The 12,967-nt window shown below is 46.8% G+C and overlaps 1 protein-coding gene across 4 annotated transcripts in view; it reads left to right on the top strand.

Annotated features, from left to right (window-relative positions):
- TRPM8 (transient receptor potential cation channel subfamily M member 8) overlaps positions 1–12,604 on the top strand; it is a 94,660-nt gene extending 82,056 nt beyond the window's left edge. For 3 of the 4 annotated variants that reach the window (XM_047873584.1, XM_047873585.1, XM_047873588.1), the window contains 4 exons: positions 347–446; positions 1,534–1,567; positions 6,477–6,569; positions 10,081–12,604. In XM_047873584.1, coding sequence (XP_047729540.1) covers positions 347–446; positions 1,534–1,567; positions 6,477–6,527 — 185 coding nt within the window. In that variant the 3' untranslated portion in view covers positions 6,528–6,569; positions 10,081–12,604. The remainder of the gene's footprint in view (positions 1–346; positions 447–1,533; positions 1,568–6,476; positions 6,570–10,080) is intronic. The other variant, XM_047873586.1, reaches the window with a different exon arrangement.
- Positions 12,605–12,967: the final 363 nt, after the last annotated feature.

Here is a 12,967-nt window from a genome sequence, read left to right as displayed (position 1 = left end):
GGAGCACACATAAAACGTGAGGACAGAATTCATTGGTGAAATGATTTTCCTAAGTCACAAAAACACCCAGACAGGCTTTTGATTGATTTCTGTTTAGAATAAAGATTGCATTCCTATTTCACTCAGACAGCTCCAATTCTTCATTGTTACCAAGAAATTCATTAGCATTCCATCGCTTTGCGGCTGTTACTAGCAAGTAACGTTACTCACATCAGCCTGTGCAGGACGAATCTAAATCTTCCGGGTCCAGGGTATCACCAAATGACGAGCAGGTGTTGATTTAGGAGGTAAGGGGCAGAAGAAACAGTGTGATTTTTTTTTTGTTTTTTTGGTCTCATTATTCAAGGTTTCAAAAACGAAGACAACGAGACTCTGGCCTGGGAGGGTGTCATGAAAGAAAATTACCTCGTCAAGATCAACACGAAAGCCAATGACACCTCAGAGGAGTATGTCAGTCGTTCACTTCTGCTTTGCACGCCCCCCCCCCCCCCCCGCATACATTAAGTTTGCAGAACATAAGTAGCTTCTTTGAGTAAGCTCTGGGAAGAGAATTTATGGCAGAAAGAAAAAGCACCAAAAAGGTATTACTTGGGCAATTGAAGATGAGAAACACGTGAGTGTGTATCAGCCTTTCCAGAAGGGCAGGACCACCCACTTGCCATCCAGATTGCCCTCCTAGGCCCTGGGGAGGGAAGAGGTAGTTGGAGGCTGTAGGGCGGGGCCTTGAAACCAGGTGACGAGTGCGGGTCGCTCTGCCATGGCTGCAGAGGTGGATTCTGGGAAGACCCACCCACCCATCGCGGGCAATTGGCATCGTCTCACAGGTGACGCACACCTGTCTCTGTGATGAAGAGCTAGAACGGGAGGCCGTTTGGTGGGTCCGTTACGGGCTGTCCTTGAGAAGTCCTGAAGCTCAGTTATGAGTTGCATGGAGTCATTGTAAACATGCCATAGAATGAGATACGTCACAGCTAAATCCGTAGACGGCCCCCAAGTAAAGGGCATGCAGGGCCTCTAGGAGCGGTGCCCTTCTCATTATGCGGGTTAACGTGGCTAACGGTCCGATGATGTCACTCTTCCTGAGAGCTCCAAACATGGCTCAAAATTCACTCTAACGAAGAAAGAGTAAATAGAAGCACAACCAATCCCTTTGCCGAGTTCAACCCAGCTGTTACGTGGGATGGATGGCATGCTCTTTCTCTGAGTGACAAGGCAGATGCCCTAAGGTCTTCTCCGCTCCTGGTCTCCGAGATCTTGATTCTGGAACGGGGGTGGGGGGGGGACCTTACAGGTCAGATTCCACCACTCCGCCAGTGGAGATAGCATGTGTATGCTGTACCTCTGACGGGGGTGAGTGTGGGATCCCGCTTCGTGTGGGTATCGGCGAGAGGACATAGCTGACACGGAGTTAGCTGAAAATGAAAACGATCGGCATTTTGTTCTTTAAAAGACTGTAAAATGGAGTCTAATAGCCTTTTCTCTCCCCCCTGCCCTTCTCTTGTTCTCTCTCTCTCTCTTTTAACGTCTTTGAAGAATGAGGCATCGGTTTAGACAGCTGGATACAAAGGTATAGTTCTGATGATAGTTTGGGAAACATTATTTTTTTCTAAATCTGTGTTGTCTTTGATCTTTCAGCGGGAGGCCAGTGGTTGTGGTCTGAAAACAAAAGAAGTCAAGTATTAAAAAAAAGAGAAAAAGATAGAAGTGACCCTGTTCCGTGTTCGTTCAGCGTGCAAGGTCTGGGGGCTGGAACGGAATGACTTCTCAGATAGCCCCCTGTGTGCTCAAGTCCTATTTCCCGACCTTTGAACTGTCTCCTGTGTCTGTCTGACCCAGGGCCCCCTCTGCGCTTTCTCTCAGCTGCGAAAGCGGGTGTAAGATGCCTGCAGTTACAGAAACACCAGCGAGGCTCAGAAGAGTGATTTGGGAGGCTGTGAGCCTCTGTGCTCGTCCTCGATGCTGCTCTAATTTGTTAGCTATTTAATTGGAAGGGCATTGCGGATGCACGAAGACACACGTGAGCATTAGGCGTGGGGAGAGTGTGCCCACATCCGCCCCGAGCTGGGTGGCCGGAGATTGTGACTTAGGATTAGCAGACATTACAACTGATTCATAAGTACCGGATCCCTGGTAGGCTCTGTGGGGGAAATGACATCTGGTGTTTTATCACGGTATTTTGAGAACGGCATCCTGGATGACGGCAATCACATTCTGCCCCGGGCCATGCCGTGTGGTGGCTAGGCGGTACCCCATCGAGTAAGGCAGACTCTCCAGCACCCTGCCTGGACCGCTAGGGTCTCAATGAATGTTTATTGAGTGAAGAAATGACCAAAAGCTACCCCCTCGTAGAGCTCTTACACGAGAAGTTATCCAATTCAAATTTTGGGGGTTACTTATGTGTTATTTACCACCAGAATTCTTTTTTTTTAAGTTTATTAAATTTGAGAGAAAGAGAGAGACAGAGAGCACCTGAGCAGGGGAGGGGTAGAGAGAGAGGGAGAGAGAGAATCCCAAGCAGGCTCCACGCTGTCAGCACAGAACCCAGCACGGGGCTCAATCTCATGAACCGTGAGATCATGACCTGAGCCGAAATCAAGAGTCAGGTGCTTAACTGACTGGGCCACCCGGGCGCCCCTGATGCGAGGCAGGTCACCTGCCTGACAGGTCCTGACTGGACGGTGTGTCTGTGTCTGGTCCCCCAGAGTAGCTCTCGTCTTCCTTCGGAATCTTCGTCTTCCCTTTCTCTGGAACTGCCAGCTGTGAACGTTGGAGTCGACTACTCCGGATGATGGTCTGTTTTGTGCGGACAATCAAATGCTTCCATCACAATTTGCTTTAGCTACCTACTGCTGCGTAACAAACACCCCCCCACCCTTCAGTGGCTCCCAGCAGCCATTTTGTTTGGCTCTTGTTTTTTTGTGGGTCAAGAGTCTGGGGGCTCATCAGCCGGGCGGTTCCGCTTCCTGTGGGCGCGGCTGGATTTATCGGGCTGGATTCAGTGGGTGGCGAGGCCAGGATTTGGCACCCCTATGCTCCTCCATGTGGCTTCTCTCCCACGTGTGACGTCTGATCCCCGTGGCTTGGGCTTGTCGCCGCACGGTGGTCTTGGGGCTGTCCCCCTTGGTCCACAGTTGCTGGCTTCCAAGAGCGAGGAAGCAAAGACTGGCAGTGCTCCGGAAGGCTAGGCCTCCGCCTGGCATGATGTTATTTCCACCAGAGTCTATTGATCAAAGCGGTCAAGGCTGGCCCGGATTCCATGACCCACCTCTTGAGGTGAGAGCGGCACTTGCGTGCGGGCCAAAAGGAACTGGTGGTGGCCGCCATCTTTGTTGGACACGCCATCACACGATGGTGTATTTTGTTACAGCTGCTCTCCTTCTGAAGTTGTGTTGTTTGTTGTTAATTGAGGGGCCGGGAAGACTCCTGTTTTCTTGGACTTGAGGGCTGTGCATGGGTGATCGTGAGAAGATGTGCATCAGGATTATAATCAATGGGGAGGGAAGGGAAAAGTGCTGGACATTTTTTTAAAGTTTATTTTGAGAGAGAGACATCGTCAGCAGGGGAGGGGCAGAGAGAGAAGGAGAGCGAGAGAATCCCCAGAAGCTTCCACACTGTTAGCATGGAGCCAGACGCTGGGCTCGGACTCACGAACCACGAGATCGTGACCTGAGCCAAAACCGAGAGTCGGATGCTTAACCAACTGAGCCACCCAGGTGCCCTGCTGGATATTTTTTAAAGACTACAGACAATTTAGGGGATTTTAAGAGAATACATGAAAGGAGCAGCAGGGGATAGTATTCTAAGATTGAGGATTTATATTAGACGTATAATGTGTACTAAATAGTATACATATCCGTAAATGATATATTCACTTTCCTACCTCATGTATTTTTATGTTTTTTTTTTTTTTTAATTTTTTTTTTCAACGTTTATTTTTGGGACAGAGAGAGAGCATGAACGGGGGAGGGGCAGAGAGAGAGGGAGACACAGAGTCGGAAACAGGCTCCAGGCTCTGAGCCATCAGCCCAGAGCCTGACGCGGGGCTCGAACTCACGGACCGCGAGATCGTGACCTGGCTGAAGTCGGACGCTTAACCGACTGTGCCACCCAGGCGCCCCATATTTTTATGTTTAAATATGTCGTCTGCTGCTTCTGTGCCTAGGTCACATAGCACATAATATTGAAGGAGCCCCTGCTACGTGCCAGGCTTGGGGCTAAGTGCCATCAAAGCAGATGTGGCCCCCAAATGTCACGACTGGAGCCTCTGTGGGGTGGGCTGGTCGTAGGGGCCGAGGTGTGCGGGATGCGACGGCGACAATGATTTGCATGCAGTATCCGGCACGCGTCCCACAGGCCGCCCGTGTCTGCGTCAGCAAGGGGCAGGGTCAGCAGCTGTGAAGGTCCCAAGTTCAGAGAAGCACAGAGGGTTCCGGGCAGCTAACGAGGCACGGCTCTGAGTGGGAGGAAGCGGGGGTGGCCGGGCCGCCCTGTGTGGGAACCTGCCTCTTTCGAGTTGGATTTTCTTCCTGGGCAGGGGAAGCCTCAGCGTGAGAAGGACGTACCTGGCGGATGCTTTCAAAGACCAATCCGAGCCCTCGGGGTGGCCACAGAGAGCAGCTTGGACGGTCTGGTTTGGGAATAGAGGCGGCTGGGCCTTGTCTGGGTGTTGTGTGTGTGGAGAAGGCAGGCTGTTTTTGGTTGTCGTGTTTCCCTCGTGGCTTCCCCTGGGGTGGCTTTGGAGGGAAAGAGGGGCAGGGGCAGAGCCTCGGGTCTCCTGGTCACCACCAGGCCTGGGTCAGAGGTCATCGGGAGAGCCAGGGGACCGGACAGGCTGACCTGTCTCCCGCGGCCCAGGCTGCCTGGGGACCGAGGCCTCCTGACGGCCGAGGGCCTGGCGGTGACACTGTCGGTGGGGACGGTGGGCCTGAGCCGCGGGGCTGTGCGAGGTGGGGGCTGAGGAAGTCTCTAGGAACCGAAAGCGTAGCTGAAGGCCGTCCGCCCCCTCGTGCAGGCCTCAGAGAAGAGCTTGCGGGTTCCGTCCACTTCATGCCCCTGGCCGGGGAGCTCAGCCCCTTTGCCGGCTCCTACCAGAAGCCCACCAACACCATGAGTTTTGTAGGTTTGGGGAGAATTTGGGTGGGTCCCAGGGAGCCCTCAAACTACACAGGATTCCACTACCTCTCCCCGCCCTTCTCTTCCTGCTCCCCTCTCTCTTCCCTCTTGGATCCTGTGCCCTCCTCTTCTGAGCAACAAAAAAATCTTCTCCTTTCCAACCACGGAGAACTTTAGGGATCATCACTTATTCCTTGAGCAAGCTCTGGGAATCTGACATCCGCTTTGAACAGCTTGTTAAAGCTCTTCTACTATCCCCCAGTACGCAAGCTTTTATCGAGTGCGCTGATGTGGCATGTAATCTAGAACAGGCTTCATTCGGGGAGCCCGGGTGGCTCAATCGGGTCAGCCTCCGACTTTGGCTCAGGTCATGATCTCACGGTCCGTGAGTTCGAGCCCCGCGTCGGGCTCGGCGCTGACAGCTCGGCCCCTGGAGCCTGTTTCAGATTCTGTGTCTCCCTTTCTCTCTGCCCCTCCCCTGCTCGTTCTCTGTCTCTGTCTCTCTCTCAAAAATAAGCATTTTATTTTATTTTTTTTATTTTTTATTTTTTATTTTTTTTATTTTTTTTTTCCCAACGTTTATTTATTTTTTGGGACAGAGAGAGACAGAGCATGAACGGGGGAGGGGCAGAGAGAGAGGGAGACACAGAATCGGAAACAGGCTCCAGGCTCTGAGCCATCAGCCCAGAGCCTGACGCGGGGCTCGAACTCACGGACCGCGAGATCGTGACCTGGCTGAAGTCGGACGCTTAACCGACTGCGCCACCCAGGCGCCCCTCAAAAATAAGCATTTTAAAAAATATTTTTAAAAAAAGAACAAGCTTCCTTCGTCTTGTGTGCTAAGTTTGCGAAAGATGCGTGTATTGAAAGTAATTTTGTTATGCCTTTTACTTACATTGTTTTACAATTTATACTTTTTTTTGGTGGGAGTGGACACTTTATTTGCAAAAACTTGATTTGTTAGTATTATATCACATTATTTTTATTAGTATTATGCTTCTGTCAGAGTGAAACTTTGTTAGTATCTTATAATTTTATTAGTGTTCATCGCACATGCCATTATTATCTCTACACATTATTTCCCTGTGTTGTTAAAACCTATCATTTCAACGTGGGAACCATTTTTGATTTACCTTTGAGAAAAGCTCCCACTAATTGGTGCTAATGAGTATTGGCTAGTGACACGATTTTGGAAAGGAAGCAGTGGACAGGTCCATATCACACGCGACTCGCTCTGTTCTAAGATGTGTCATACTTTCTATTTGGTATATACATCTGTTTCGTGGAAAAGTCACAATTTAAAATTGAAAGTTGGAAAATTCATCTTAAGACCAGTTCTACTTTTTTTTCCCTCCCCTTTCAAGATTAATGATCTCAAGGGTCTTCTGAAAGAGATTGCTAATAAAATCAAATAGAACTTCATGGACTCTAATGGAGAAAAATCTAATTACAGCAAGGTAAGTCATTTTAATGGGTTATATTTTTGTTCTGAAAATTTACATATTTTAAGGCTAATTTAAAATCGTGATTTTTTTATGCTAAGTGAAATAAGTCAGAAAAGACAGATATCATATGTTTTTGCTCATATGTGGGATTTGAGAAACTTAACAGAAGACCATGGGGAAAGGGAAGGGGGAAAATAGTTTTAGACAGAGAAGGAGGCAAACCATGAGATTCTTTTTTTTTTTTTTTTACATTAATTTATTTTTGAGAGACAGAGACAGAGCATGAGCAGGGGAGGGGGAAAGAGAGAGAGAGTGATACAGAATCTGAGGCAGGCTCCAGGCTCCGAGCTGTCATCACAGAGCCTGACGTGGGGCTCGATCCCACGAACCGTGAGATCATGAGCTGAGCCAGAGTCGGACGCTTGACCGACCGAGCCATCCAGGCGCCCCCAAACCATGAGATTCTTAAATACACAGAACAAACTGAGGGTGGATGGGGGGGAGGGTGGGGCAGAGGGGGAAACAGGGGATGGGCATTGAGGAGAGCACTTGTTGGGATGAGCCCTGGGTGTTGTATGGAAGTGATGAATCATGGGAGTCTACTCCGAGTGCCAAGAACACACTTTATACGCTGTATGTTAGCCAATTTGACAATAAATTATTCTTAAGAAATAAATAAATAAAATAAAATCATGATATTTTTTTCGGTTCTTTTATTTTCCTGTGTCATCAGATTTGAAAATGATACACTGTTACCAAAATTCAAACAACGTAGGGATATAGGAAGGAAGAAGCGAAGCCTGGATTCACATTACTTTTCCATCAGTGATGCTCTGCCACAGAGGTTAGCACTGGCAGCAATAGGGTGCAAATGTCCTTTTGAATCTCCGAAAGTTACTTACAAACAGTGTAGCTCTTTTGGCATTCATCGAATCAAGACCCCCCCGTTCAAGACTTGGCATTTTTCCTTGCTACTTAATTCTCTTTTATGGATATTTTTATGGATCAGTGCCTAAAATGTGTACCTTATTCTCATGATACACTATACACTATACATGTGTATTGCTGTGGGATAGACAAATGTATGCTGGTCATGTTTTTCCTACCAACAAATGTTTTAGTGAGCCATCCAAGGCTTTTCAGCCATAGCTCAGTTGCATGGTAAACATGTAATTCAGGGAACTGGCAGTTGAACCCAAGGCTTTGCTCCGTGATCTTACCGTTTGCTTTAATATTGTGTTTCCATGACCTGTCCACCTTCTGAACATAAGTGTTAAAATGTTAACATGGAGATATAGGAAAAAACAGCAGCGGGGATTCCATTTGACTAGAATTTGTTGAGAAAGTGAATTGCAAGGAATGGAAACGCAGTTAAGGCTTCCTGACTCCCTCTCCCTCTTCCTCCTTCCATCCTCCCTTCCTTCCTTCCTTCCTTTCCCTTCCCTCCCTTCCCTTACTGTTTACTGAGTGCCCATGAACTTCTCAGAGATGTCCTGTGTCAGGATCTGTGCTGAGGCTCAGACACTGATTACAGGCTGTGCATTAAACACTTACACTGTAAAATTTCTCATTGCGGATTGTGTTACAGGGGAAATTGTGTTGCGTTAGGCTCCTTTCAATATTTCTGGTCACTCCATACTTTCCCTTGGGTTCTGACAATTATGGATCGTATATGGAGGACTTTGTTAGAGCAAGACGGCGTGTCGTGTACAATCGGAAAGGCGTAGAGCCTTAGCAGCATAAAGCCTGCTTCTCTCTCTACCTCTCCTCTGTCCTCCCCTGCTCATTCTCTCTCTCTCTCTCTCTCTCTCAAAATAAATAAACATTAAAAGAAGGAAGAAAGAAGAAGAGGAATATATGAGAAAACAGAAATCCTATAAATTCATCACCACTGATATCTTTAGAAACAATGAATTTGGCGTGCCCAATTTTTTTGTATATTTTTTTCTTTTCAATATAAGACCCGTTTTCTTTTCTTTCGTTTCTTTTCTTTTTTATTTTCTTTTCTGTTGTCTATCTGGCATATCCTTTTGAAGTTCACTGAAAATGTAATTTTATAGGCAACCATCTACATGCTGCTAAAGCATTATTCTTTTTTAAAAATTTTTTTTAATGTTTATTTATTTTTGATAGAGACAGAGACAGAATGTGAGTGGGTTAGGGGCAGAGAGAGAAGGAGACACAGAAGCAGAAGCAGGCTCCAGGCTCTGAGCCATCAGCCCAGAGCCCGACGCGGGGCTCGAACTCACGGACCGCGAGATCGTGACCTGGCTAAAGTCGGACGCTTAACCGACTGAGCCACCTAGGCACCCCTAAAGCATTATTCTTGTACTGTCTCTCTATACTTCTCTCTCTTGGGGGGGTGGCGGTAATCTTTTTGGAGGGAAGGGCAAGGAAAGAGAATGCAGCTGCAGGTGGGAGTGAACTGGGTTTGGTAGGGACAGGTCTTCACCAACTGGCCCGTCTAGGCTCTCCATCCCCAAGTTGATCCAGTAACTTGGAATAGAATCAACAGATGGCTGTACAGCTATTTTCCTTTGTCGCACACTAAGGTTGAAAGGAATTAAGAACTGGGGACAGCGCAAAGCCATTTGTTTTCTCAGGCCTTTGCACTTAGAGTGGACCTGAGGACCCGAGGGTTGAGGGGGAAAGGCAGTCACCGGAAATGGTTTGATCCCTACACAATAATCCATTGATCCTTGCCCTTGCTACATCGAAATTCTAGGTCAGTGAAAGAATGTGACGTTCCCTTGGGGATCACGACAAAACTTTATTTCAATAAGTTGTTGCAGTTTTTAACTTTATTTTCCACTCACCCTTTTATTTTTAAAAATTATTTATTAGCGAGAACATGAGAGAATCTTTTTTTTTTTTTAAATGTTTACTTTTGAGAGACAGAGTGTGAGCAGGGGAGGGGAAGAGAGAGAAGGAGACACAGAATCCGAAGCAGGCTCCGTGCTGTCAGCACAGAGCCCGACGCGGGGGCTCGAACTTACTAATGCAAGACCGTGACCTGAGCCGAAGTCGGATGCTTAACCGACCGAGCCACTGGGGGCCCCAGAGTGAGAGAATCTTAAGCAGGCTTCACGCCCAGTGTGGAACTCGACGCGGGGCTCAATCCCGTGACTCTGGGATCCCGACCTGAGCTCAAATCAAGAGTCAGATGCTCAACCGACTTGAGCCACCTAGATGCTCCTTCAATTCATCCTTTTATTAGTGGAAAACCACTCAGTGGATAAAGCACTCAGAACCATTCTGGGTCTTAACCTGGGCTGAGCTGAACCTCTGTCACTCACCTGTGGTCATTGTGTCCTCATGGCAAACTGGTCAGAACTCACACCTTTAAGAGAAAAAAAAAAGAAAGTGGTCTGGTAGCCAATTCAGTACCAAAAGAAAATCCATGTTTGGAAGTGTATTTGGACCCATGACCAGTACGTTACCAGTGAATTTAGAAGCACATCGTCTCCTGAGAACGGAAGTGGGAAATCCATTCCTAAAACGGTGCTCTTTCTCTGTTTCACAGGTGATCTCAGAAATCTACGTGGGAAAAAGTCAAGTGCTGATGAACAGTTTTGTTACTGAGGACTCAGTAAGAACTGTTCAGGCCCGGGGTACCGAGTAGATGGCTTTAATCACCCCAGTGTGCTCAAATCTGAGAAACGGACGTGTGGTTGGTCTCACACAGGAAGATGGGCACTAAGGAAGAGCTTCCCCTCAAGGCTGCCCGGTTACTTCCTGAGTCTCGGTCCCGCGGACTTGCTGTGTGATCGGAGTATGATCCTGAACCCCCCCCATCTTCCTTCGATTTCCCTACTTCTGACCCCTGCGTGTTGCAGAATATCTCTCCCGGGAAGAAGAACCCGGTCGTGCGTTCCCTCCTGGATGGTTGGTTTGTTTAACTCACTGATCCCCGGCTATTTTCCTTTTGGGAATATGTGACTAATTAGTCGGCATGTCGTTAAAAAGTCTCCCCAGTCAGGGCAGATTCTAAAACCTGCCAGGACAAGAGGGGCCCGCGCTGCTCAGGAAAGACTGTTCTCACTTCTCATTATGCTTTTTATCTCTCAGCGGAGGTGATGTAGCAACGTCTTACCCTCTTACCCTCACCAGGAGCCCCCCATTCTTAACGGTGTGAATAATCACCCAAAAATGGGACCTTAAGAGGTACCCCTGGTTTTGTTTTCAGTGGAGGCTTCTTTCTCCTCTTTCTTCTTTTCCCGGTAAAGATAATTCATGGATGTTGTAGAAAATTCAGACTACACAGACAAGTAGAGAGACGATAAATGCTCCTGTTAGTGGTTCAAGATAATCGCTGCTAACGTTTTAGGAGGCGTTTCCAAATCCGTTTTCTTCTATGCATGCTTTATCTATCTTTTAAAATTGCACACGATGTCATCAAACTACATACACGATTCTGTATAAGCTGTTTCACTGAGTATTTTATCAAGGATGTTTTGTTACGTTCCTGGTCTTCTAAAACACTATGTGACTAATGGCATAATATACAAGCTCCGGTGATTTCCGTAACGCTGGTCGTTGAAGGCTGTTTCCAACTGGTCAGTGGGACAGGCATCTTGGCGTATGAATCTTTTCCTGCGCTTGGGAAGTTTTCCCGTGGCTGGATCCCCAGGAGCGCGTATTTATGATCAAACCATTTACGGGGCTTTTTTCATAATTGTATAGCAAATAGGAGTTATTAACTTCCGTCTAAGTTGCAAGATCCATGAACTTAGAACTCTTTAACATAAGACATTATATTTAACCCTTAGTTTAGGCAGAAACCCACATACTTCTATGAATATCGCAGGTAGTGGAGTTATCCGTATAGAATTGGGGAGATGATCTTATCAGACACTTCTCGTTCTGGCTTTCTCTGCAAGGGGTGGTGTCTTTGCCCAAAAGATGTGCTCAAAGAACATAAGGCACTTTAAATGTCCAGAATTAGTTTTCCCCGCTTTGAATACACTATAAACTCAATGGCTGCAGAAGGAAATCATAGAAGGAAGCTATTAAAAGATCATCTAATTAGAAAAACTACAAAAGCACGAACCCCCCCAAAAGTGTCTTATCATTTTGTCTGGGCATTAGTTGAAATGATTACTCACAACATTCAGAAGGCTGGCAAGGAACGAATATATGGGAATGACTATATTATTTTTTACTTTTATTTATTATATACTTTTATTTTTTACTTAAACTTTATTGATGGCTTAAAGGGGAATCCCCTTCAAAAGGGTTGATGGGTTCATGGTTTTGGATGCTAAAAGTAGATGGAAAATTTATGTGGCAAAAACTGCCAATGAGTGGAATTTTCAAAAATTTCTCTGTTAGTGGGAGAACGTTACTTTTGTTTCACTACGGCAACTGGAATATCTGCCTTTTCTGAAGCCACCAAGAAGAGATTTATGTCCTCTCTGTGCTGGCGGGAAAAAATAAAGTGTGTGGCACGTTGGATAAATACCACTGTGCGGGGAGAAACAGTCTTTCGCCTCTTACCCTCATTCGAGTAGTGAATTTGAATAAAATCAGGAAATCGCACTGCAAACCTCTCATAAGACCAAACTTAGCATAACTATCGGTGGACCCGCTAAAATGCATTTGCCCACAGATTCCTATGTCCGTTGCCCATGTTTTTATTAGTTTGAGAGAGACGTCTACATGCCCATCAGTATCAGCGGCACAAGAACGTCTCCGATTGGCGCTCGTGACAGAGAACCTGGACAGATACTCAAAATCCACTGGAGTTAGAGAAGGACTGACTGAGTGTTTTCAGCTCGGCTTGTCTGTTAGCTGGTTTTGCACGGCCACTCTACGCGAGTTTTGCGTATTCAAAGTCGTTACGTTAGGTGTAGCTCTAACACGTTAAGGTGTAGGAAATAGCACAGGTACGGAACGTGCGTCTACTCTGAGCTGCTGTCCTGTGCCCCACTGCTGGTAACGTGCAACTTGGCTTAAACGAGCGTGTAAATGAATTAAATAACAAGGAAGAACTGTCATGTGTTGCTTTGGTCATTTTATCGACGGTGAGAATAAAATGAAATTACTTAGTTGTGTGTGTGTGTGTGTGTGTGTGTGTTTTTTGAGAAAGCAGTAAGGATTTTTATTGTCGACACAAAGGAGAGACACGAGTGTGACAGAAGACACAAATCAGTGAATGATCCTGATCATTTTAGACTCCAGGGCCTCTCTGTGGGAAGGTCAGCTCAGCTCCTTAGGTAGACACAACACCACGCAGAACAAAGCAAAAGAAAACAGAACACCGGGGGAATTTGAGACAGTGCGCAAGACAATGACCAAACATGCACGTGGCGAGAAGAGAAATAAAACGGTGGCTTCTCCAGTTCTTCTTTCCTTATTGAGTTATAGGCAGTAAAACCTTGGTTTGCAAGCATAGTTCCTGCTGGAAACAT

Source organism: Prionailurus viverrinus, chromosome C1, assembly GCF_022837055.1.
Source record: "Prionailurus viverrinus isolate Anna chromosome C1, UM_Priviv_1.0, whole genome shotgun sequence".
NCBI lineage: Eukaryota > Metazoa > Chordata > Mammalia > Carnivora > Felidae > Prionailurus > Prionailurus viverrinus.
The sequence above is the reverse complement of the archived record's forward strand: the minus strand, read 5'-3'. Positions and strand labels throughout refer to the sequence as shown.